We start from the raw sequence: 25810 nt of genomic DNA, 5'->3' as shown, positions 1-25810 counted from the left end.
AAATACACTAAAAACACTGAGTCATATACATGAAATGGTATGATCAAAGCTTCCTTAAGAAACACTCGTCACCTAATTCACAGTTTCTTTTTTAAGAATATTCTTTGCTACTGAGAGAACACACAGGACAAATCAGAAAGAGGAAACGCATACATCAAAAAACTGCAACTCTTACCAAGATAGAATGTGCAGAAATCTGTGGTTTGCTGGTAGCTCAGCTAGTTCACTGGGTTATCCCACTGTCTTAGGTGACTAATGACGTACAAGTTGGTGTCTTTGCGTTTTGTTTTCTAACAAAAAAGGAAAAGGTATGTGTCATGTCTCACAATGGAAAACAGTTTTGATAACTTGAAATCTCACTTTAGTCTGGATGAACTGAACAACGTAGAAAACTGCATTTTAATTGATGAAACTTTATGCTAAAACACAATTTTCCCTTTCCAAAATAAGAGGTGTGGGCAAGGTGAGTCCCATGTTTCTTAAAGCTCAGACATGTTAAGACTATTGGGTTTCTAGGTGAGGTACAGCTGTGGTTCAGTGCTGAGTCTGGAGCTCATGAACTTGGTTTCTGGCGCTGTGAACTTGAGCAAGGTCTCTGTTCTCTCTAGCTTCAGTTCTGTGATGTCATGCTCTCATGGGGGATACATGGAACTCTGCCTGGCGGTGCTAGCAGACAGTAGAGGCTCAATAAATAGGGGTCATCACTCTTTTGATTTGCTATCATTATATGTTCATACAGTCATGTGCTGTCTCCAGGGATGTTATAGGAGAAAAGAACAGAGAGGATGAGCTATTTTCCAGAAAGTTCCTCTAATTCAAGTGAATGTGAATAGCCTCTTTTAGTTTTCTCAATTTTCCTCAAAATCACAATTGTCCCGCCTCAACCTTGCAGGTAGCTGGAATCACAGGCATGTGCTACCTTGCCTGGATCTCTATGTTGTTTTAAGCATCACTTATGTTGTTTTAAGCATCACTTATTACCAATATATCATGTGTACCAATACTTAGAGAGCCTCTTATGGTTAGCTAGATACTGAGATATTACAAAGAAAATGAAGAAATCAATTGATCAACCCACCAGAACCCACCAGAACTCCTTTTATGGCCAAAGATCCCCAGGGCTGGCCGAGGTTGAACAGGCTGCTTGAGTGATAGGGTGTGTGGCTTTGTTATTGAAGTGAGACCTTGGACCTCTTATAGGAAGTGTCTAATTTAGAGAAGTGTAAGATCTGCACACCTAAAAAGATGACATCGTAAACAAGTCACTGGCATAGGAAAAGGCCATTAGCTTAAGTCTTAGGGGCAAACAGATGAGTTCAACTCCCACTTCCTCTACTTATCAGCCAAGTATACCTCTCTATAGCATAAGCAAACGTGTAGACGCTGTGATACCAAAAACTGGAAATAGATTATCAACTGACACATCAAAGATGTGAATAATATTATCTTTGACGAGTATTAAGATGTTGACAGCCTGTCCCTCTGGTAAAACCTGGAGCTGGGTTCTTACGATTGCTCAGCTTGGCTCTGACCCTAGACTGCCCTCTGTGCTCTTGTCCAATCAGATTTGAGCAACAATCCTGCTGCATCAGTTTACTGAGTCTCATCCACCCATGACTACCCTGGCCTACCTTCCTCGTTTATCTTACCAGTCAGTTTAGCTGGAAACTCCTCATCTCTGATACTGCCTTTTGGTAATTTCCCATCTACTGACACCAGGCCCCATCCTGCTCATTGGTTACAAACCTCCACGCATCCATTTCATTTCGCATTGGCGCTCGAGTCAAACTACTTGGCTCATTACAAACTCCCACATAATTATTCCTCTACCTACTTTTATATCTTGTTTTGAATAAAGTCAGCCTTGCCACCTCTAGCAAACACTATGACTCATTTTTCTTTCATAATAATTCTTTCTTTCAAAATGATACAACTCTTTGCCACCGGTATTGATTTTTGAAGGTACTTTTAAATTAATTATATCTTTGATTTTCATTGTTATTCTTACCTTATAAATGGAGAAATGAGGACTGGGCAGCTAAGTGATTTTCCAGGGATTGAGGAAGCATTGCCAGAAACTGCAAAATATGCATGGATGTGTACAACCGTGGCTTCCCTGAACATGTTCTTCATGGATAGTGACTATTCAGAAGCTCCACTGTGTTTTTAAAAATGTTTTAAAGGACGTACTGTGAAAACAAAGAATAGAACAGGAAGGCAGGTCATTCAAGGTGGTGGTGTTTGCGAGTGTTGAATCTTTCAAGCCCTGAGAACATCACTTGTACCCAGGTCTCTGATGCTCCAACTTTTGAAATTGCAAGCATGGACCACTTATTCACGGCCTAGATGTTGCTATAACTCATTTATCTAAAGAGGCCAACTTTCATTATTGAGCCAACATTTTATTTCTAGGTATCTTATTTGATCTTCAGCATGTCAAAATACAGTTGTTTGCTTCATGGATCCTTTGGGACTGCTGTTGTTTGGGTGAGATGTGGGAGCAAATTCTACAGTATCACATTGCATAAGCTAAGGACTTAGCAGGAGGCAGAAATAGAACCATCCCATACTTTTTCATCTGTGATGAATTACCTGCTAGAAACACCTCAAGGAAGGAAGTTTTGGCTCACAGCCATAACCAGAAGATTATAATCTGTCATGGTGAGGAAAGCATACTGACCAGAGAGAGCAAGCCATGGCTACTGATTCTCATATGGTGTCCCACCAGGAAGCAGAGAAGTGAGATTGGAAAGAGATGGAGATGACACATCCCCCGTTGGCGTACTTCCTTCCATTAGGTCCCATTTGCTAGAGGTTCCACAGCCTAATAAATAAAACACCACATGAGAACCAAGTTCTCAAGGAGGCTGTGGAGAACATGTCACAATCAATATGTCCATAATCTCATAGAGAGTGATGTCAGGACCAGGGTATAAACTTCCTGCTTATTAAGACCTACTGTCAACTTCCCTTTTTGTTTGTTTGTTTGTTTTTCCAGACAGGGTTTCTCTGTAGCTTTGGAGGCTGTCCTGAAACTCGCTTTGTAGACCAGGCTGGCCTCGAACTCACAGAGATCCACCTGCCTCTGCCTCCCAAGTGCTGGGATTACAGGCATGCGCCACCACCGCCCAGCTTCAACTTCCCTTTTTATTAGGGTGCCATGAGTCACCGCACAAGCTGCTTGGATCAGGAGCTGACATCTGTGACAGGGGTTTTATTTGGAGATGCCCTGCACCTGGGAACTTTGGAGCAGCCTGGATCCTTGGAGCCCACAGGATATTAGATTCCCAAACCCCTGCCAGGAACACAAACCTTCAATCACCTATGAAGTGGAGAGCCAACAGCCACTTTTTCTAGATCATGATGAAAACCCAGGATTATTACAGGAAATCCTACTTCTTCCATTATAAGGGGCAGCCATGTGCCTATCCAAGACTGACTCTTTGATTTGTGACCTTTGTACTTCTTTACAAATTGTTAGAGATCCTCTAATGCCATAGAACCAAGAGAAGGCATTACTTTCTTCCCGTTCTAATCTTCGTCACAGCTGGCCAGCTCCAGGGATGAAGCTGTACCAGATAGCTTCATCCATGTGGGAGCTCTCTGAAGACCGCTTCTTCATTCAGGATCATGCCTCCTCTCAAGGACATCATCTTCCTATCCCCAGACCACAAAAGTCTTGGACCTGCTATGAGATGCCCATCTACAGGGGAGAAAGTGGATCCCAGTGCTCAAAAGGAAACAGATCTATTACTAGGAGAAGGCAAATGCCAAATCCAGTCTTTCACAAGGAAGTACAGTTGATGCTGAGACATGTCCAAGGCTCGAGTTCTATTAGAGCTGATCACACTCTAAACTGCTGTTCCTTAGTCTTGATTGATTTTTCTTTTTGAAATTTTATACCACATTTATTCATTATTTGTGTGTGTGTGTGTGTGTGTTAGAAATCCAACACTCATACATTATTACTGACCTGGCTGGTTGACACAAGCTAGAGTCGTGAGAAAGGAGAGAGCCTCAATTGAGAAAATGCCTCCATAGGATCCAGCTGTAAGGCATTTTCTCAATTAGTGACCAATAGAGGAGGGCTCAGCCCATTGTGGGTTGTTGGTCCTGGGTTCTATAAGAAAGCGGGCTGAGCAAGCCATGGAGAACAAGTCAGCAAGCAGCATCCCTCCATGGCCTCTGCATCAGTTCCTGACTCCAGTTTCCTGCCTTGCTTGAGTTTATGTTCCCGACTTCCTGTGGTGTGGAAGTAAAAGCCGTATAAACCCTTTCTCCACATCCCCCGCCCCGACACACAAAAGAGTCCAGTGTGATCATAAGCTTTTCTTCACCAAAAAATAACCTTTCATTAAGAGGCTAAGTGTGATCGATCACCTCAGTTGATGTTACCATTCACTTTATTTAAAAGAGGGACCAGGAGAGAAAAAGAGAGGTGTGCTCCAAAAGGATGAACAGGAGCTGGTGATTGGTGGAAGAGTCATGACCCATGGCTACCAGAGTTAGAATGGTCTTTATTAGAAAGAAGAGGGGATAGGCAGAGAAGCCAGGTCTAGCAGAGAGGAAACAGAAAGAGAGGTGCAGAGAGAGAGAGAGCATGGGGGTGCACTTCTGCTTTAAGGCTGGGACGAAGTCGCCTGTTGATGCTGGAGTAAGGCACCAGACAAGACGCTGAGATGCTCATGTACAGAATCCTAACATGCTCCATAGTGTAAATATTACAACCATAATGCAATAATATGAAATGGGCTTTGCATGCCTTGGAGCCTGGAAGCTAGGTGCCACTGTGTTGCTTACATTTACCTTAGCTAGTGGGATCAAGATAAATCCTTATTTTCTTCTAGGAGTGAGCACTGTGGTACACTGTCCCGACCACCACTCAGGCCAAGGCACTGCTTCCCATAGACATAGACAGCTCAAAGCTGAATGTACCTCCAGGACTTTCTTCAGCTACAGGAGCTGCGAGGTATCCGACATTACACGCCTCCATGGCAGCCTACATCAACTTACTGAGCAAGAAGGGGGCACAAATTCCCAGCTCCTTGTTCAGTTCGTGGTGGCTCTAGAGTTCCTTGTGGCATTGGCTAAGCCAGTGCCGTTGTATTAGCTTCCGATTCTAACTACATACAGGAAACCCCATGGTCAGCTGACCAGAGGAAAGGGGACAGGTGGGCTCAGTTCACCAATGACTTGGCTTTATGTAGGGGTTCAAGCCAAAAATCATGCTATTGCACGATGACAACTCACTCAGGCAGTCCCCAAAACAGCAATGAGGGAAACCTTCCCCACGGACAACCTTAGAGAAGGGAGCCTTGGGCTAGAGAGGTGGCTCAGCAGTTAAGAGTCCTTGCTGCTCTTGCAGAGGACTTGGGCTTGCCTCCCAGCACTCACATGGCAGCTCACAGCCATCCATAACTGTAGACCCAGAGGATCAAAGCCCTCTTCTGACCTCTGTGGGCACCAGGCATGCATGCGGTGTGCATACATCGCTCCAGGCAAACACATTATTATTTATTAATAACTTATTTATTTATGTTATTATATTTACATCAATTTATTAATAATTTGTTTATTATGATGTTATACATACATAAATCTATTATTCATTAATAATTTTTGTGTTATTATCTTTATATCAATTTATTGTTTATTAATAAAATAAATAACATTGAAAACTTTTAAATTTTTTCTTAAAACAAACAAACAGATGACAAAACAGCTAGCCTGGTCATCCACCCACTTTGTGTGTGGAGGAAAATAGCCTGAGGTCATGCATGGCCTTCATGGAATCTTTGAGCAGTGGTGAGTCACTTGCTAGTTGATTCAGGGTCAAGAAAGGGAGAGGCTGGGGTAAGAAGGTCTAGGATAGAGTTATGTGCATGGAGATATGGCTACACAGTATGAAGATGATCCTATCATATACTGGTATCTATTATAAGGCACCCAACATGAAAGCATGTGACAGACTGATTGGAAAAAATGGCCTCACAAATACCATGTCTATGGTAGCTTAGGGGAAGGCTGTGCCTAACTGCTCCTGGCCAACATTCATTCAGCTATTACTGCTGTGCAGTGTCCAATCTGAACAACATAACAACCATAGGCCGTACTATATTCTCAGCCTTTGAGGAAGTCCATCAGCCACTTGATGGTAATCAGATCCTTTCCAATCTTCCTTGTTGGAACCCACACATATCCCAGGTTTTCGTGGCCCTGCAGGGTCTTGAATAGTGAACTTCTTATGTGTTAAATAAATATTATATGTCTATGAATAATCACCATATTTCCCCACACAAAGACAATGAAAAAATGTGTTGTTTTATAGTTTTGCAAATCCTTAATGTCATGCAATGGGAAAATGTCAGTACTCATTTGTGAAGAAAAGAGTATTAGGAGGGAAAAAAGCAAATATATTCTAAGTATCTGAAAACATCATTTGTAAGTCATCTAGGAGAGACCCCAGGGTTCTCATAATGCATGTCTGATGTACATGTTGTCCATTACCTCTAATCTGAGAAAGTTGGTGATTGGATGCTAGGACCATTTCTGCCTGGCTGCTTATACTGCTTTGATGAGATCATCTCATCAAAGGAGTGAAGGCTTTAATTGAGAAAAAAAAGAAAGAAAATGCCTTTGGGCATTTGAAGGAGGGACAGATACTGGGTAGCCATCAGCAGACGGAAGACTTAGATTCTCTAAGGAGATGAGAAATGCGTGAAGCACAGAGTACCTGTTCTCCTTCTAGTGAGAGCCACAGCAAGGATCTAGTCTGCATCAAACCTCTGTTCTAGGGTGCAAGGATGGAGACCACAAACTGCAGTTAACGGATTCTAGTCGAGACAGTGCCCCAGCTAACTAACCATAATGACCACAGAGTCTTGAATTTGAACTAAGCTTTAGGCTTTTCAGAACGCTTCCTCGGATTATATCGCTTAGATCTCTCTTACTCAAGACGCCTTATTGCTTAAATCCTTGTCTTTAAAAAGTGTAAAGCAAACAAACAAAATCCGAAGCACGCATTCGCCTTGCTAAGTCGGATTCGCTTTGAGAAGTCGTTTAAGCCGAGTAAGCTATAAAATAAACGCATAGAGTTACAGCCTCGCTCAGTCTTTTGAAAAACAAGAGCAAAGACTTTTCTCGTTGGTGGCGGCAACAGGACAGCTTTAGTGAATCAGAGCAACCCGAACCTACCAGAAAGAATGAGAATAAACCATTCAGCCAACCCCAACGAGCAGGGGGAGGGAGGGAGCTCTCGGAGCTTGCAAATCCCCTTACTCACCGGAATGGGCCCTTTTGTGTGATTTCCTGTGGAGGCAGCAAACGGGGTAGCTATATATACCAGGGGCACTCCCCTAGAGCCTCACAGCACCGAGGGCATCTCTTACCTACTCTCAGCGAGATGGGAAAGGTAAGTCCTGGGACCCTGACCTTTACCCTCACGAAGCATTCTTACCTGGGAGAAATCACTGTTTTTGTCTGGTCCCTTACAGATCACCTTCTACGAGGACCGCGGCTTCCAGGGCCGCTGCTATGAATGCAGCAGCGACCACTCCAACCTGCAGCCCTACTTCAGCCGCTGCAACTCTGTGCGCGTGGACAGTGGCTGCTGGATGCTCTATGAGCGCCCCAACTACCAGGGCCACCAGTACTTCCTGCGGCGGGGGGACTACCCTGACTACCAGCAGTGGATGGGATTCAGCGACTCCATCCGCTCCTGCCGCCTCATCCCCCATGTGAGTGTAGCTCTGTCTTTATAATTGGCTTCTGGAAACACAAATTATCTTAAACCCAGCCGTTACAACTAGAGATCAGAGAGTGGGTGTGACATCGTGTGTGTGTGTGTGTGTGTGTGTGTGTGTGTGTGTGTGTCGGTGTCCCAGTAGGGTACCTGAGAGAGGAATCTCATTTCTCAGGAACTTGGTGGTGAGTTTTTCAAAAACTCACGTCCCCACTTTTTTATTGTGTATGCCACTGAGAATTCAAACCCTAGAGAGTAATTAAGAAAAAAATAGAATATGGAAGACAATGCATTTACTACTTGTTCAAAATGTAATTCACCTCCACATAAGTTCTGAGTCCATTCCAAACCACTTCAAATCAAAAATCCAGAGCTTCTTACTCTATAAATACAGTGTACTACTGTTTGGGTGACTAAAATTGCATTGGGTAGGTAGGATATGCTGAAAAGGCAGTGGCAAGAGTTCAAGGCCAGCCTGGGCTGCACCTTTGTCTAGGACCATACCACCCTGAATGCCCCTAGTCTCATCTAAACATGTTTTGGCTTGTTTGGCCTTCGATTTCTACTTGATTATTTTCCCCATCTTCTGGTTTTTATTTGTATGGAGTGAGCCGTGTGTATTAGCTTGTTTTGAGGAAGAAACCAGCAAAAAGGCCAAACCTAAAACTAAAGCTCAAGATTCATGCTTTCTGGAGAAGGACCGCAGCATTCCTAGGGCAGGTGGAGTGTGACAGATGTAAGACACAGTGCCTCAGAAATGCAGCTTCACCAAGGCCAGAAGGATTCCTTCGCAAGCAGGAGGTGGAGAGTGGGATAAGCTCTGCTTTGGGCTGAAATTGAGGCTTGCAAAGGGAAACAAGGGAAAGACAGAGCCTTGTCGCTGGAGCTCGCTCTTCTGATCCATAGACACGTGAACACGAATACACAAGTTTGCAGAGAGTAGCTGAAGGTTAATACCTTCCCAACAAGAGAAATATATCAAAATGCAACCTCTCCAGTAACTTGATTTCCTCTTTTGCAAAGGGCTGGCTCCCCAACAGGCGCTGAGATAACATGATAAGTTTTATTTTCAACCATTTTTTAATTAAGTGTGATAAGCTTGATTTTAAGCAACTTTAAATTGCCAGGGACCACAGACTGGTAGGCAAGCGTGGGGAAGCTTGGGCTTTGTTTCTCGATTAGCCACTGAAGCCCTGGATTCTCCAGTGATAGGCTTTTTAGAGTAGAGGCTTCCAAAGTCTTCGACGGGTTTCTGAATGCGATTTTGGACTCGGGGTTTTGAGGCGGGAGACACTGGGAGTGGAAACTTAGCTTCTACCCATGTTCATTCGCTTTTCCTCTTCTGTCTGTCGTCCCCAGCACTCTGGCACTTACAGAATGAGGATCTACGAGAGAGATGAGTTCCGAGGACAAATGTCAGAGATCACAGACGACTGTCTGTCTCTTCAGGACCGCTTCCACCTCAGTGAAATCCACTCCCTCAACGTAATGGAAGGCTGCTGGGTCCTCTACGAGATGCCTAGCTACAGGGGACGACAGTACCTGTTAAGGCCCGGGGAATACAGGAGATATCTTGACTGGGGGGCTACGAATGCCAAAGTTGGCTCTTTTAGACGAGTCATGGATTTGTACTGAAGCATATTTATTCTCCACTTTTCTTCTTTAGAATCTAATAAAATATGTAGCTTGTGATTCTGGCACTACAGGAGTCCTGCCTTTCTTTCAATCTCTTAAGCAATCCTAAGCAAAAAATGGCACTAAACCAAATATGATAGTCTTTTTCAAGATGGGAAGCAACCTCCTATAAGAGCGAAGAACATTCTTGGTATAACTACATTCTCTAGCGACTAAATATGCAGGATTTAAGAAAGCTTTAACTTATCAAGAAAAGTCATACTGGGCTGGTGACGTGGTTTGGCAGGTAAAGATGCCTGCTCCCAAACCTGGTATCCTGGGTTTGATCCCCAAGACCCATTCATCAGGAGAGTGTCAGTTTTCCCAAGAGTTGTTCTTTGACCCCCCCACACACCCCCCCCCCATACACACAAGAAAAAATAAAAATGAAATAAAGGAGAGATGGCTCCATGGTTAAAAGCATCTGTTGTTCCAGAGGACCTGAGTTTGAATCCCAGTGCCTTTGTGAAGACTCACAGGAGTCTGTTCCTCCAGTTCCGAGAGACCTGATGCCCTCTTCTGGCCTCTACCAGCACCACACAGGCATGGTGCGCTGACATACATGTGGGCAAAACACCCATAAATACAAAAAATATAAATAAAAATAATGTAATGGAAAAATTTTAAATATAAGTTAATTATTCCCAGTACTAAAACTTTTTTTTTCTTTTTTTTTGGGGGGGGGTTGTTTGTTTTTTTGTTTTTTCAAGGCAGAGTTTTTCTGTATAACAGCTCTGGCTGTCCTATAACTTGATTTGTAGACCAGGCTGGCCTCAAACAGAGGTTCACCCCCATCCCCACCCCACCCTGAGTGCTGGGATGAAAGGTATGTGCCACCACTGCCCAGCTAAAACCTGGTTTTTCTTATGGGTCCTGGAAAAGAATTTATTGAGTAAAAATCATTTAAAAACAAAATAGCCTCCAGTTATTAAATGAGGTTATGAGGCTGTTTCTTGTAAAGTTCATAAATAAATCTGATGAGTTCACGTGAAAGTTCATCAGATTATCCTGTCTTTTGAGAGGCTAGTGAATTGGCTCAAATGTTGTCTTGCCTGGGGCGGAACTTTATGTATCCACATCTCCCCACACAGACATAACCAATGTCTCCTAGGGAAGGGATGAGTGGGCTATGGTTTTCCCAGGAACCCCTAGTCTATACTCCTCCCTCATCACTGGTGGGTCACCACACTCTCCCAGTGAGCCCTGATTTTCCCATGCCCCGCACTGACCCAGATGGAGAACTCAGTTTCCACCAATCCCTGACCTATCTCTCACATATGGCTTTGGTGCACCACACAGCTGTCTTTGTTGTAGAGGTTCTGGGGGCATAGGTGTAAGTTTATTTCAGAGCAGAATAATTGTAGACATTTAACACTAGGTGACCCCTGGTTTTGTGGATGTAGCTCAATGTAGAGAATCTGTCTAACATGTAAGGCCATGGATTCAATCCCCGAGATCAGAAAAAACAAAAAAACATTAGATGGCACTACTTTAGATAGTCTGTACACATCAGCTGACATGCCTCATGGCCCTTCCTTGCTCCCCTCTTCTTGGTAGTTATCCATATACACATGGCTATTTATCTCTTTGTGGGGGGGGTCTCCTTTCATTCCATGTCTTTAGGGCCATGGTGATGTCTGGGCCAGACTGACGCCCAGGGCCATGTCTGGGTCTGTAGTAGAATATTATTTTAAGGTGTGTTACTTTGGTTTATGTTACATTTGTTTAACTCTGTGAAGCTGTGTTACTGTGCCTGTTTAAAATACCTGATGGTTTGATAAAGAGCTGAATGACCAATAGCAAGGCAGGAGAAAGGATAGGCGGGGCTGACAGGCAGAGAGAATATCTAGAGGAAGAAATCCAGGAGGGAAAAGAGAGATGGAGGAGTGAAAAGAGCTAGTGAGGGACCAGGGAAGGAGGAGGACTCTAGAGGCCTGCCACCCAGCTACACAACCAGCAATGGAGTAAGAGTAAGATTTACAGAAGTAAGAGAACGGGAAAAGCCCAGAGGCAAAAGGTAGATGGGATAATTAGTAAAGGAAAGCTGACTAGAAACTAAGCTGAGCTAAGACTGAGAATTCATAATTAAGAGTAAGCCTCCGTGTGGGATTTATTTGGGAGATGGGTGTCGGACCCCCTCAAAAAGAGTAAAAAAACAAACAACAGCATGGGTCCCTGTTGTAGCCAGGGTCTGTGTTGATAGCCATGGCTCCTGTTGCCATCAAGGACCATGCTGATTCCAGTGGTCTGGGCCACCACCTTGGGTTGTGTTGGGATCCAGTGGCCACAATGCTGCCGGGCCATGCTGATCTGGGTGGCCTTTGCTGCCACCTGGAGCCATGGTAACAACCAGACCTGAGCTGCTGCTGGAGGACCGTGTCTGGGTCCGTGGTCCTATTGCAGCCAAGAACTGTGCTGATGTCCATGGCCCATGTTGCCACCAAAGGCCAGACAGAGCCTGGGGTCTGGTCCTCAACCTGTGGCCTTGTTGGTGTCTGGGGGCCACAATGCTGCCAGAGCCATCTAGATCTGAGTGGCTGGGGCTACCACCTGGAGCTAGGATGTCGAATTGACTGAGCTGCTACCTGAGACCATGTCTAGGTACATGGTTCAGCTGCAGCTGGGATCTGTATTGAAGTCTGTAGCCCAGGTTGCCACTGGGGCCCACACCAAAGCCCAGGATCTGGGGCATAGATTTCAGCCTTGTTGGAGTCTGAGGGCCATGCTGCAGCAAGGCCCATACAGATCCAGGTGTCCTGTGTTGCCACTGGGGCCATAGTGTCATCCAGGGCCCAGGCTGCTGCTGAGGGTCATGTCTAGTCCCATGGCCCTAGAGTGGCCAGGGTCTGGATTGATGTCTGTGGCTCCTCATTGCTATTGAGGACCATGAGGATGCCCAGGGTCAGGTCAGCCATCTGAGTCCAGGTTGATGTCAGAGGATCATGATGCATGCAGATCTGAGTGGCCTGTGCTGCTACTCAGTGCCATAGTGACATCCAGGTGAGAGCTGCAGCTGAGGTGGGCCATGTCTGAGTTCGTGGCCTTACTGCAGCCAGGATCTGTGCTGATGTCTGAGGCTCCTGTTACCATCAAAGGCTGTGCAAACACCCAAGGTCTGGGGCCATGTTGGTGTCTGAGGGCCACACTGCCGCTGGGGCCCATGCTGATCTGAGTGGCCTGCACTGCTCTCTGGGGCAAAGGTGACATCCAGACCTGGCTGCTGGGAAGGACGATGTCTGGGTCTGTGGTCCTACTGTGGCTGGGGTCCATGTAAGGCCATGGATTCAATCCCTGAGAAGGTGGGCGGTAGAACCAACTTCCGGCCGGACTTCAGACACCAGCAGAACTCAGCTTTGGATGGCTTGATGCTGCTGAAACATTAACTCACCATTTCAGATGGCATTAAAAATAGACAATTAAAATTACTAAGGGACAGAGGGCGGGACTTGGGGGGGGGGACATGCAACATTCCTGCTTTCTCCCCTTGGATTATTCATCTGTACTGTTCTACTAGCCCATTAAGTATATGAAGCCCAAGGTGTGGTCAGTCCACAGACTGAGGTTCACACACAATGGACTTTGATGTGAGTACACATGCCCGTGCAGCCTGAGCTTTTGAAATAGGTCCTGATCACCACACTGAATTCCAGAATGAATGGCCATCCTTCATTTATTTCCATTTATGTTCCAATACATTCAGCCAATTAGTGAGAATAAGGTGAGAAAAAAAAATGGAAGAGTCCTGATCCTTAAGACTCTCCATATCTGCTTTTGAGGAACTAGGGTCTAAATAACACAATGGAAACATGATCGTTGCTGTTGAACATGACACCTGGGTAGCCAAGGAACAACATTCAGTTCAGTCCAGGCCAGGCATGGTAGTACCTGTAATCCCAATACTTGGGGAGCAGAGGCAGGCAGATCTTTATGAGTTTGAGGCCAGCCTGATCTACACAGCAAGTTCCATCTCAAAACAAAAGCAAGTAAACAAACATGGCAAGCTAGAAAATTTAGGAAAACTCTAGAAAGTTTTTACAGAGAAATTACTTGAGCTGAGCCTTAAAGAAGAGAAAATTTGTTTGGATGAACAATAAGAGAACTGGTGTGGGGGCCTGGAGAGATGGCTCAGAGGTTAAGAGACTGTTCTTCCAGAGGTCCTGAGTTCAATTCCCAGCACCCACATGGTGGCTCACAACCATCTGTACTGAGATCTGACACCCTCTTCTGTATATATAATAAATAAATAAATCTTTTTTAAAAAAAGAGAGAGAATTGGTGTCTAGTGAGAAATAGTAAGACAATGTGAAATGGGAAGGACAGGTGCTCAGTGTGATTAGACAGGCAATGTGGCAAAAGAGAGGAGGTCAGGTCTGGTGTGCCACAGTGAGGAGCCAGTGGAGTGTTTCCGGGGCCTGAGCACATGGCTTGCTATGTGTCCAGTATCATTAGCCTAGCATGCTGGCACACGAGAGTGTAAAATGGAGTAAAGGCGAGACTGGGCAGAATCAGGAGACAACTAAGGCCTAGCTGGAGCATGGTGAGACCTCCAAGCAAGGCAGTAAGGGCCTGAAGGGGCAGGAAAGAGAAAAGAGCTAAAGGGTAGGGGAAAGGCAAGACTATGCTCTTCAGAGATACTACTGAAACTGGGGGGAGGGAGGGGGCACTTTCTGGTTCCTTTATAACGTATGAGTACTGCACTTTATGTGATGACATGTCCACTCTGGTCCTCCCATTATGTGGACAGGAACCTCGTAGAATAAAGGACTACATAGCAAATAGTGTTTCTACTCACGGGGTTAAAAAGACTCTTAGTGGTAAGATCCTGTTGTTCAAGATACCACGGGCCCTAGTCCCAAGACACAGAATATAATCATACAATATAAACATGTATGAAGAGTCCTAACGAAACCCAGGGTATATAATTAGCATGTACTAGTAAAACTAGTAAAGGGGATCTTAGTAAGCTGCTGGTAAGACCTTATCTGGATTTTCTTAAGAAGAAAAAATAGAAGGATGGGCCAGGCAGGGTGCCGCCGCCTATAATTCCAATACTTTGGAGGGTGAGATAGAAAGATCACGAGTCCAAGGCCAGTTCACACTACATAGAGAGTTTAAATCCAGCCTGGGCTGTATAGAAAGACTGTGCATTAAAAGAATTCTTTTAGTCAAAAAATTTTAAGTAAAAATTTTAAGCAAAAGGAAGGCTTATGAAAAAACGAATGATTGATTTTTTTTTACTATTTATTGCTTTATTATTTACTTATTGTTAATACTTTTAGTTAGCATACCACAGAATAGATTTCATTGTGACATTTTTTTCACACCTGTATATCATTGTACCATTGTACTTAATTCATACCTATCCCTGACCTTCCCCATATCCCTCCTACCCACCCCACTGATCCCAAGCCCCTGTGTTACTATCCTTTTTTTTTAAATAAAGTTTCTACACTTGAGAGAAAAGCATGGGGATTTTCATTGTCGTGAGTCTGGCTGATTTCACTTCATATGATGATGTCTGCTTCCGTCCATGTCTTTGCCAGCAGCGTTATTTCATTCTTCCTTCCCCCTGAATCAATTCTCTTGAAGTAGATGTACTGTGCGTTTTCTTCATCCACTCATCTGCTGAAGGGCATTAAGTTGCTTCCATACCTTGGCTACTCTGAACAGTGATAAAATACACATTTATGTATAAAATCTTCCTTCTTCTCTTCATATAGCCCTGGTGTCCTGGAACTCACTCTGTAGACCAGGCTGACCTTGAACTCACAGAGATCCGCCCGCCTCTGCCAAATTCTGGGATTAAAGGCGTGCGCACCACTCTCAGACCTGCTGAGAAGGTTTCTTCTCTTTTCTTTTTAATGATTGTGGTGGTTTGAAAGAAAATGGCCCTCAAAGGCAGTGATACTATTAGGAGGTGTGGCCTTGTTGGAGGAAGTGTGTCACTGTGGGGGCGGGCTTTGAGGTTTCTTGCTCAAGCTTCTCTCCGTGTGACAGTCAGTTGACTTCCTGTTGCCCCTCAGTCAAGATGTAAGGCTCTCAGCTCCAGCACCACATCTGCCTGCATACCACCATGCTCCCTGCCATGATGATAATGGACTGAACCTCTAAAACCATAACCGAGCCCCCTCAAGGAAATGCTTTTATTTATAAGAGTTGTCATGGTCATGATGTCCCTTCACAGCAATTTAAAAAACAAAAACAAAAAACAAAACCCTAACTAAGACAACAATGATTCCTTTTTATTTTTTACATGAGCATTTTGCTTGCATGTATGTCTGTGTACTGGTGTCGGATCCCCTGGAACTGGAGTTACAGACCATTGTGAGCTGCCATATAAGTGCTGGGAATTAAACCTGGGTCCTCTGGAAGAGCAGTGTTCTTAACAGCTGAGACATCTCTTCTAGCCCCTTCCCCCGCATCCCACCACACCCAAAACACACATGAGATGTCTAATGTCTTTTCCAAGTCTCATCTTTTTCAGCCACAAAATGGCTCTATGGAAGTAAAGATTTCAGGAACCTTTGAGAACACTGAATATCTGATCCAAGAACAGGCTGACATCCTTAATGATGTCACTTCAACACTGTTGTCAATGTCACTAGTATTACCAGGGTTCATTTGCACCAAGCAGTGTGCCCAAAACACTGTACACACAATCTCCTTTACGAATGCTAATGTCTGTTAGCTAAACATCTCAACTGCCTGCGTGGAAACCAGTTGCTTCCAGAGAGAGCACATGCCCTGAGGAAATAGGGTAGTTTCCCGAGCGCTTACACTAGAAGAGCAGTGTCGAAGAGATGCACCTTAGATGCATGGTTTGTGGAAGGTCTGGGTGGAGAATCTCAGTGGGACAGCACTTGCCTGGCCTGAATAAGGTCTTGGGTTCAATCCCCACCACTGTCCCACACAGAAAGAGAGTGGAGTGGAGGGGAGGGAAAAGGAGTGGACAAGGCAGGAGGAAAGGGGAGAAAAAGCTCAGAAATTTGCCAGATTTGGCAGGGCACACTTATAATCACAGTACCAAAGTGGCTGAGGCAGGAGGATTGCAGTATGTTCAAGGCTCGCTTAGGCTACATAGTGAGACCTTGTCAGAGAGAAAGAGAGAGACAGAGACAGAGAGACAGAGAGACAGAGACAGAGTTCATTAGCAGATCTCTGCCTAGCATCTATGAGATATTATATTGATCCACAAAACTGCTAAAAAGTATTTTAAAGTAGTGGTTAGTCATTTGGACTGAGAATGGTGATGTTCGGCATGCTAGACAAAATCACTCTGAGTAACCTTGTCTGAGGGTACCTACTGAGACTGTTTCTATCTAGTAGGTGAATCACACATCCTGGGTAGAGGTGCCCCATCACCTGCCAGATGGCAGAGGGTGCCCTTTCTTCCTCCTCCTTTGTTTTCTTGGCTTCGTTCTTTTCTTTCCTTCTCATCATTCAATTTCCCACAAGGTAACTCCTGCTCTGAGAAGTCATTTAGGGTGTCCCTGCAGCCTGGATTCAAATCTCGTTCTTACACCGGAAATTCTCGGGCTTTCCCTGGCCTTGGAAACGAGAACACAGTTCATACAAACTTGCCAGTCTTGAATCTCATGACTACAGGAACCTTTCTCTTTGTTCTTACTTAACACAAGCTGATTACCGGAGGTTGATTTTGGGTCACATAATGTGCCCCCACCGAAGGGGAAGCTAGTGGTTAGTTAGGTCCTGAGCATCGGCTCAACACAGTCAAGAAGAACCAAGATCAGAATCTAGGTTGGTGTCCTGTACGAACCAGCAAATCCTGTAAAGAAAATAAGTGGGAAGGAGGAACAACATTGACCAGCCTCTGTCCTACAGGAGACTAGTCAATATTTGCAGTACTCGCAGAATTCCATCCCTCTCAACTCAGGCGGGGGTGGGGCGAGGCTTCTACAAATGCACAGATTTCTCCCAGACTTACCAAGTATAATGGAATCAAAATGTAGGGACGTGGACTTCAGGTCAAAAGTTCAGGCTGATGTGCTGATAAATTTAAAAAACAGTAAGAATCCAAATAAAACCACACCGAGCGGCTCATCCAGGGCAGCGTTGGAACACACCAGAGAACCAGGCGAATCTACAATCACCGCCACTGAATGCAGCATGTAAAAGCGATCCATAAAATCCCCTCAGCCCCGAGGGCCCCTTTTGTGCAGTTCCGCTAACGCAGCAGCCCTCCTGCTATATAGACCCGCCGCTCTCCGGCTGGACACTGAACTCACCACGGTCAGCCAGCCATGGGGAAGGTGAGCAGAACGCAAACCAAACAAAAAGTCCGAGGGACTGGCCTTAACACACGGAGAAAATGATCTCATCCAGAATTGCTCTTCCCTTACAGATCACCTTCTACGAGGACCGCGGCTTCCAGGGCCGCTGCTATGAATGCAGCAGCGACTGTCCCAACCTGCAGACCTACTTCAGCCGCTGCAACTCTGTGCGCGTGGACAGTGGCTGCTGGATGCTCTATGAGCGCCCCAACTACCAGGGCCACCAGTACTTCCTGAGGCGTGGGGACTACCCTGACTACCAGCAGTGGATGGGATTCAGCGACTCCATCCGCTCCTGCCGCCTCATCCCCCATGTGAGTCCTGTTTGGCTTCATTTCTTGTTACCCGAGGGCCCTCACTGTTTTACTGATGTGGGGTCCAGAGAGTAAGGTTTTTTTTGTACTAGTATCTAAGGGTTAAGTGGGCTTTAAATGCTTGCCTAAGTTCACAGGGGAGAAGTCAGGCAGATAGAATTATAAGGAAGAATCTACTTAGAAAAAAACCCCACTTTATCGTTGCTACCGTCAGGTTAATCCAAAGCTGTCTCAATGAATGCACTGTTATGCTGGGATAAACAACAAAATTTGTAAATGGGAAGCTGGTTGGTCATGAGAAGGTGTTATGCCTATCGGATTGATTTGTATCTATAAAGGAATTTCTGATAAGAGAATTAATTATGGCTTACTGTGGAGTAGGAAACATAGAAAAGCTTGGAGGTCAAAACTGTGTAAAGGCAGAGACCAATTTTGGGAATGATAATTTTCCTTAATTTTGAAAATCAGCTAAATTCTAGTTTAACTGGTTATTTAAGTTAACTTTCCACAGAAGTATAAGAATTTTCTGAATTCTATTTTAGCCAGGCATAGGGATACCCTATAATCCTAGTATCCAGGAAGCTGAGGCAGAAGGGTCTTGGGTTTGAAGCCGGTCTAGGGAATTACAAAATAAGGAGAACGGGATTGTTGGGAACGATGTAAATTCAGTACTAATGTATGAAATTCTCAAAAGTCAAAAAGCGTAAGGAAAAAAATCCTATTTTAATGATGGACTTACATATAAATAAAACTAAGAAATACTAATTAACATACATTATTTATATTTTCTCCAATATACAGCTTAGAATTAACACAGGGAATTGGGAATTAAAATATTTGATTTTTTGGCTCAAATTCGGTTTTAACACCTTAAAAATTCCACCTCCTAGATGAAAAACAGAAACTAGGCATGTAGGAGTTTGTAATATTAGCAAGGGATCCATCTCCAAAATCTCAAGAGGCTCAGAGTTTTACACCAACAGCGTGCGTCTCAGCCAGCCAAACCCCTTGTTTGCTCGGCTGAGTTCTGGAAGAGACTCAACCGCTTTTTCTGGTCTTTCTGTGACCCGAGCAGACAGGATCCCACAGGATGCGGCTGTATGAGAGAGAAGACCACAAGGGTCTCATGATGGAGCTGAGTGATGACTGCTCCTGCATCCAGGACCGCTTCCACCTCAGTGAGGTGCGCTCTCTGCACGTGCTGGAGGGCTGCTGGGTCCTCTATGAGATGCCCAACTACCGAGGCCGGCAGTACCTGCTCAGACCTCAGGAGTACCGGCGCTACCACGACTGGGGTGCTGTGGATGCTAAGGCGGGCTCTTTGCGGAGGGTGGTGGATTTATACTAAAATGGGTTAACGCTACCATTTTCTCATTTTGGAACCTAATAAAGTATTTAGTCTGTATTGTTGGCAAACCCTGACTTCTGCTCTTCTTTCATTGTGTGCGAATCCACCCACCTGTTTAAAGATTGAGATGAGAATGGGGAAGTTAAGGTGTTTAAGAACTTTTAAACTGTGTAAATTTGAACAAGTCTTGCATGGCTGGGGAATGTAGGTATATACCTCAGTGACAGAACTTTATATCTACCGGGTGGGGGGGGGAGGGTATATCTGGTGGGGGAGGGTTACCTGGTGGGGGGGGGGTATACCAGGTGGTGGTGGTGGTGGTGGTGGTATTATGCCTGCCTGACAAAGAAAATGCAGATCAAGCCAAAGACACACAACAGGGTGACTACTAGAGAGGGGGGAGCTAGCTGACGCCCTTGAAGAACAACATGGTCAAAGTTTTCTTCTAATCTCTGAAGTAATTGGAGTCCAGTTTGACAATCAGCCTTTCCAGACTCTTTAGGGAATTTTGTTTACTGTAGAGCACAGCATTACCTAACTAAGGCTCAGGCTAGTTAGCAATGTTAAAAACCCCCTTCTTCCTAAAACCACTCCCAGTGAGGAAGATTCTTAGCCAGTGTCACTCAAGCTAAACAACCCTCCATTAAGACTGTGCTCCGGGGGTTGGGGATTTAGCTCAGTGGTAGAGTGCTTGCCTAGCAAGCGCAAGGCCCTGGGTTCGATCCTCAGCTCTGACAAAAACTGTCTTTCTTGCTGGATCTGCAGGTGGATCTTTGAGTTCATGGCCAGCCTGGTCTACAGAGTGAGTTCTAGAACAGCCAAGGCTAGAGAGAGAGAGAGAGGAGAGAGAGAGAGAGAGAGACTCTCCACAAGTCATTTTAGGTCAAGCTGTTGGCTGTATTAGTTACTTTGCTGTTGCTGTGATAAGACAGCATGACCAAAAGCAATTTATGAAAAAAAAAAAAAAAAAAAAAACTTAATTAAGCTTACAGTTCCAGAGGGGGAGTCCATAATGATAGGGGAGGCATGGCAGCAGGCCAGAGCAGGACATTGAGAGATCATATCTTCAACTGCAAACTATTGGTTAAAATATTAAGGCAACTCCACGTAGTTAAAAGGGAGGTTTATTTTGTGGGGTAACTTACAAATGAAGGGATAGGTTACAGGGTCTGGGAAAGGTGTGGCGCAGTCCAGTGGTGTTCTCTGGAGAACTCTGCTTGGTCTACCTCCAGTGTCCAGGGTCCAGGAACCAAGAGAGCAACCCCATCCGGATCCCGGGTCTTCAGGGGTCCTCTCTCGGCTCTGCCTTATAAGTGTGACAGTTACCGAAGCCTCAAAGTGGTTGGTATTTCCAGGTCAAAGCTGGAACAGCTACCCACTACAGCAAACACATGCAATGGGAGCAGACTGGAAGTGGGCCAAGTCTGTAACCTCTCAAAGCCCAGCCCAGTGAAAGACGTCCTCCAGCAAGGCCACACCTCCCAACCCCTTCCCTAAGCTGTTCTACCAACTAGAGACCACGTGTTCACATTCATGAGACTATGGAGATTTCTCATTCAAACCACAACAATTAGAGCTAACCACCACAGCCACTCACAAACTTACCACTTCACAACCTCTGTCGATAGAGAAGTAGAAACATCTTTCTAATACCTTTCACCGATGATCCCTGTTTGTACTTGGTGGGTACCCTTCTGGGGAATCCTTCCCTGGTTACAGGGCTGAAATGAAGTGATGTATATTAATGTGCAATGTTGTTAGTTTACAAGATAGGGTCTCACGATGTGGCTCATGCTAGCCTCGAACTCGCAATCCTTCTACTTCAACTTCATGAGTGACGGGATTGCAGGTGTGTATCACTGTGTAGGGCTGGATGTTATGTGGAAAATGCAATACAATATGGAGTTATAGTTAGGTCCATATCTTACTCTGTTTCACAGAGTAGTGGTGTGCATTGTTTGGTGGTCCCGTACGTCACTACTTCTTTTTCCTGTTGGTTTTGGGCTTTTATACACCAAGGTACAAACATACCATCATACCACGGGCTCTTACGTTGACATGCCAAAATTTCAGGAGTGTAGAGATCCAGAAGGAAGACTCACTGCTCATGGTGAAAGTTGTTTGATTGCTTTTTGATTTTATTCCTATGGACTGCCCAGTGATTAGCTATTGAGATGGAATCTTGACTGTTTATTGATCACCTATCATGGGATTGCTATATGTAGTGTTGGGGATGAAAAAACCCCTAAAAAGCCTCTCTACTACCAGAGTTAGAGATAGAAATACTGCTAAATACTGATTCAAATGATATGATCACTGTTCTAAGTCAATTACTAGATCTGGGTATGGTGGCACAATTATACTCTGTAATCTGAGACAGGAAGATCACAGCAAGCTTGAAGCCAGCTGGGGCTGCATAGTGAGTTCCAGGCAAGCCTAGGCTATACCCTGAGACCCTCACAACAAACAAACAAATAAATACAAAAATACTAAGTAATATAGACTTTTATTTGGGTACTTTTAATTCCAGTGTACTTTCAGAATTATCCCATGACAAACTTCTGGAGGAAACGGAGTCGTAGTTATTTGCATATTTCTCCTGCTATACGTTTATATTATCCTTAACATTTTGGAGGTGGAAAGTGTTTGCTGAGCACAAAATACTCATGTAACACTTCTTTATCCATTTCTTCAGCACTTTTTTGTTTTCCAGTCTGGAGAGACATCCAAAATGAGTACGGTTTCCAGAGAGTATGAAACTCTGTCCTGGCTACAGGGACCGGACAGAAACTAGAAGATCATGCACTGTAGACACACCACTTCCTGCCTTCAGCCTCTGGCTGGAAGACAGGGGACAAGAAGGCAGAGCCATTCTCTCTCCCACTGCTTCCTCCCTGCTCTTCCCTGCCCCTTCATCATCCTTCCAATCCCTATACCCCTCCATTCCCATCTCCAACCACTGGGGTGTGGCAAAAGGAATCGTCCAGTATTCCCTTCTTGCTCAGAAATAAATTTTATCAATGACTCAGCAGAGCCTGGGTTCCTTATGCTAATGGTATTTAAGTTCGCATATCACTCTTCTAAGGAATAGACTTCAGAAGCGATCTAAGAGCCTTTTAAATGTCTCATTTTCTACCTTTCTCTCACACCAAGTTACAATGAGCTTGCTACTACTTCCAAATTCCTCCTCTTAAAACAGCTGATAAACAGCTGATTTTCTGGCTTTGCATGTCATTTCACCTTAAAGGCTCCTAAAGAAACACCGTGTGTGTGTGTGTGTGTGTGTGTGTGTGTGTGTGTGTGTGTGTGTGTCCCTTAGCCCTGCATGGCCTTAAACTCAGCAACCCCCATTGCCTCTACTTCCCAAGTGTTGGGATTATTGGCATAGGGAAGAAGATAATTTTGAAAGCATTTTTTAAGACTGTATCCTATAAGAAGCCTCTATTCTACACAAATTAAGTCTGTAGGGGAAAATATAACACTGCTTTTGTTAAATTAAGTAACACATCAGTATCTCACAGCTAGTCAGAAGAAACAATGACGCCCCGCCGTCCGTAACTTTGTATTATTCCTAACATGGAGGAATGAATTTCTGAAATGATTCTAGGGTTAGATTTGGAAACCTTACAATGAAATGAACTACACCAAATGTTCACCCTATTTTAATTTACGTTCTTGAAACTAAGCAGTTCTCAATACTTTATGTTTACCAAACCAATTTCCTTCAAACGGAACCAACATAACAATGCCATTTTGTTTTGTTTTGTTTGTTTTTGGCTAAGCAAAGACATTTAAAACAAAAGCAAAATTAAAATAATCACTCTCTATTCGTACACTGTTTTGTGAAACATTTAAACCTCCATACATATAAAAGCCCCTAATAAAGCATGCTTCTGTCCATGTGCCCACACTGGGCAGCTGTACTTGATTTATAGTTTCCTCAATGGGTCAAAGCAACAGAGTTTGAGACAGGATCTCTCTATGTAGTCCTGATTGGCCTGGAACTCACTTTGTAGGCCAGGCTGGCCTCAAACTCACAGAGATCTGCGTGTCTCTGCCTCCCAAGTGCTCAGATACCATGATGACCAGCTGAGTTTGAAAACTCTTGTATGGAGTTGCAAGTTGGTGACTTCAGGTGCCAAGCAGATGACATAATATATGAGGGAAAAGAGGTTTTAGAACAACAGGAAATGTTTGGGAATAAATATAAAAATAAAAACTATAAAAATATTAAATGAGCCTGCTTAAGTACAGGCCACTCCAGCCAGAAGAAGAGATGGGTGCCTCACCCAATCAATGTCAGAGGCTTCATCCAGCGACTGATGGAAGCAGATGCAAAGACCCACAGCCAAACATTAGGCAGAACCCCATAAATGGGGGGAGGAAGGACTGTAGGAGCCAGAGGGGTCAAGGACACCAGGAGAACACGAACCACAGAATCAACTAAGCAGGGCTCATAGGGGCTCACAAACACGGAGCCTGAACGGGTCTGACCTAGGTCCTCTGCATATATGTTATTGTTTTGTAGCGTGGTGTTTTTGTGGGATTCTTAACAGTGGGAGTGGGGGCTGTCTCTGACTCTTTCTCCTGTTCTTGGGACCCTTTTCCTCCTACTGTGTTGCCTTCTCTAGCCTTGATATGATGGTTTGCCTAGTTTTATTGTAACTTGTTATGCTGTGTTCAGTTGATATCCTAAAAGGCCTGCTCTCTTCTGAAGGGAAATGGAGGACGAGTGGATAGGGGTGGGGGGTAAGGAGTGGGGGACAGGGAGGAGTGAAGAGAGGGAAAACTACTGTCAAGATGTATTGTATGAGAGACGAATACATTAAAATAAATAAATAAGAGAAACTCCTGACTCCAAACACAACAACGACAAAAAGAATGAGTAAAAAAAAAATTAAAAATATACAAAAAGTGTAAACTGAGCAGTGGTGGCACACAGACCCTTAATCCCAGCACTCGGGAAGCAGAAGCAGGCAGATTTCTGTGAGTTTGAGGCCAGCCTGGTCTACAGAGTGAGTTCCAGGACAGCCAGGGCTACACAGAGAAACCCTGTCTTGAAAAAAAAAAAACAACGAAACAAAAGTACAGACCAATCCAAAAATATTGTAACAGTCCTTCAAATGCCACACCAAAGTACACCAGCTCCCATAGCCCTCAAGGTACTAAGTTCTCACCTCCAGGCTAATGTGAACACTGGGGAGCCACCCAATCCACAGACTCCACAGTAATCCTCCGTGTCCCATCTCTCCTCAGGAAATTACCTTAGCATCATGGAGCCTGGAAAAATGAGAGAAGAAAGTCCCCAATAAAGCATGCTTCTGTCCACACTGGGCAGCTGTACTTGATTTATAGTTTTCTCAATGGGTCAAAGCAACAGAGTTTGAGACAGGATCTCTCTGTGTAGTCCGGATTGGCCTGGAACTCACTTTGTAGGCCAGGTGGACATCATTTTTCTCTCCACCCCAGTGAACAAGACTTAGATTCATAGGATATGTTAAGCTCTCAGAAGTTGGAAAACTGTTTTCGCATACTTCATTTTGCTTGTGGACTGGTATTTACATGAACTACATATATGATTGATAGTACATATAGTAAAGCCCTAGCTTGAGATGGTCTCTTGTGACATCATTTTTTTAAAGTCACTTAAATGACCAGGAGGTGACCCTGGTCAGACAACACCTGAAGCAAAGATACGTGTTCGTCTTCAGTTCCCCCTCAGTGACAGCCCCAGACAACTTGTGAAGAGCTCTGTGTTTTAAGGACCTCACACCTGACACACATTCACCTCACATTCTGTGTTCAACATGTGGGCATTGAGTCATGTATAACCTCGACACTTACAGAACTTTCTGCCAGCATTTCAAACAGAGCCACATTTTGGCCCAACCATTAGCTTTTCTGCTCTATAAGAAGGCTGGAGTGTTATCCTTATTTGTTCAGCCCCAGGCTGAAATAAAGTCTTCTTTTTTTTCCCCCCAAGACAAGGTTTCTCCTCGAAGCTTTGTGCCTTTTTCTGGAACTCATTCTGTAGCCCACGTTGGCCTTGAACTCACAGAGATCCACCTGGCTCTGCCTCCTGAGAGGCAGATTAAATCTGCTGGGATTAAAGGTACCACTGCCAGGCAAGCCTTCTCATTGATCAAGAAAATCTCCTTGTTTGGGCTCTGCAGATGCATTCTAAATATAATTTTATATCAACAAAGGCGGTGACTTCCCCCTCACCCCATGTGCACACATGTCCCCTTATTTTCTTTCCTCTCTGATCCATCCCATCCAAACTTTTTGGAACTCTGATTAATCGTTTTCTCTTACTTCACAGTTTTTGCCAGTCAACATCTCCCCCCAGAACCCTGGACTCAGGAACAACTCTGACTAATGGAATGTTGCTCTCAACTTATATTTTTTTATTATTGAAAGTGTTCTGATTATAATGGTCATC

The 25810-nt window shown here is 44.5% G+C and overlaps 2 protein-coding genes across 3 annotated transcripts; both read left to right on the top strand.

Moving 5' to 3' along the window:
* Positions 1–7279: 7279 nt before the first annotated feature.
* Positions 7280–9446, top strand: LOC118573254 (gamma-crystallin B). The gene is made up of 3 exons (XM_036173497.1): positions 7280–7411; positions 7494–7736; positions 9101–9446. Exons 1-3 carry the CDS (start codon positions 7403–7405, stop codon positions 9374–9376), a joined length of 528 nt encoding a protein of 175 aa, XP_036029390.1. The 5' UTR covers positions 7280–7402; the 3' UTR covers positions 9377–9446.
* An 8185-nt stretch (positions 9447–17631) lies between these two features.
* Positions 17632–19442, top strand: LOC118573267 (gamma-crystallin C). Of its 2 annotated transcripts, none has more exons than XM_036173514.1 (3): positions 17632–17685; positions 17778–18020; positions 19096–19442. In XM_036173514.1, exons 1-3 carry the CDS (start codon positions 17677–17679, stop codon positions 19366–19368), a joined length of 525 nt encoding a protein of 174 aa, XP_036029407.1. In that variant the 5' UTR covers positions 17632–17676; the 3' UTR covers positions 19369–19442. The 2 variants fall into 2 exon arrangements, with proteins under 2 accessions (XP_036029407.1, XP_036029406.1); XM_036173513.1 differs by having other exon boundaries at positions 19093–19442.
* Positions 19443–25810: the final 6368 nt, after the last annotated feature.

This window comes from Onychomys torridus, chromosome 23, assembly GCF_903995425.1.
Source record: "Onychomys torridus chromosome 23, mOncTor1.1, whole genome shotgun sequence".
Classification (NCBI taxonomy): Eukaryota; Metazoa; Chordata; class Mammalia; order Rodentia; family Cricetidae; genus Onychomys; species Onychomys torridus.
This window is presented reverse-complemented; position numbering and strand designations above follow the sequence as displayed.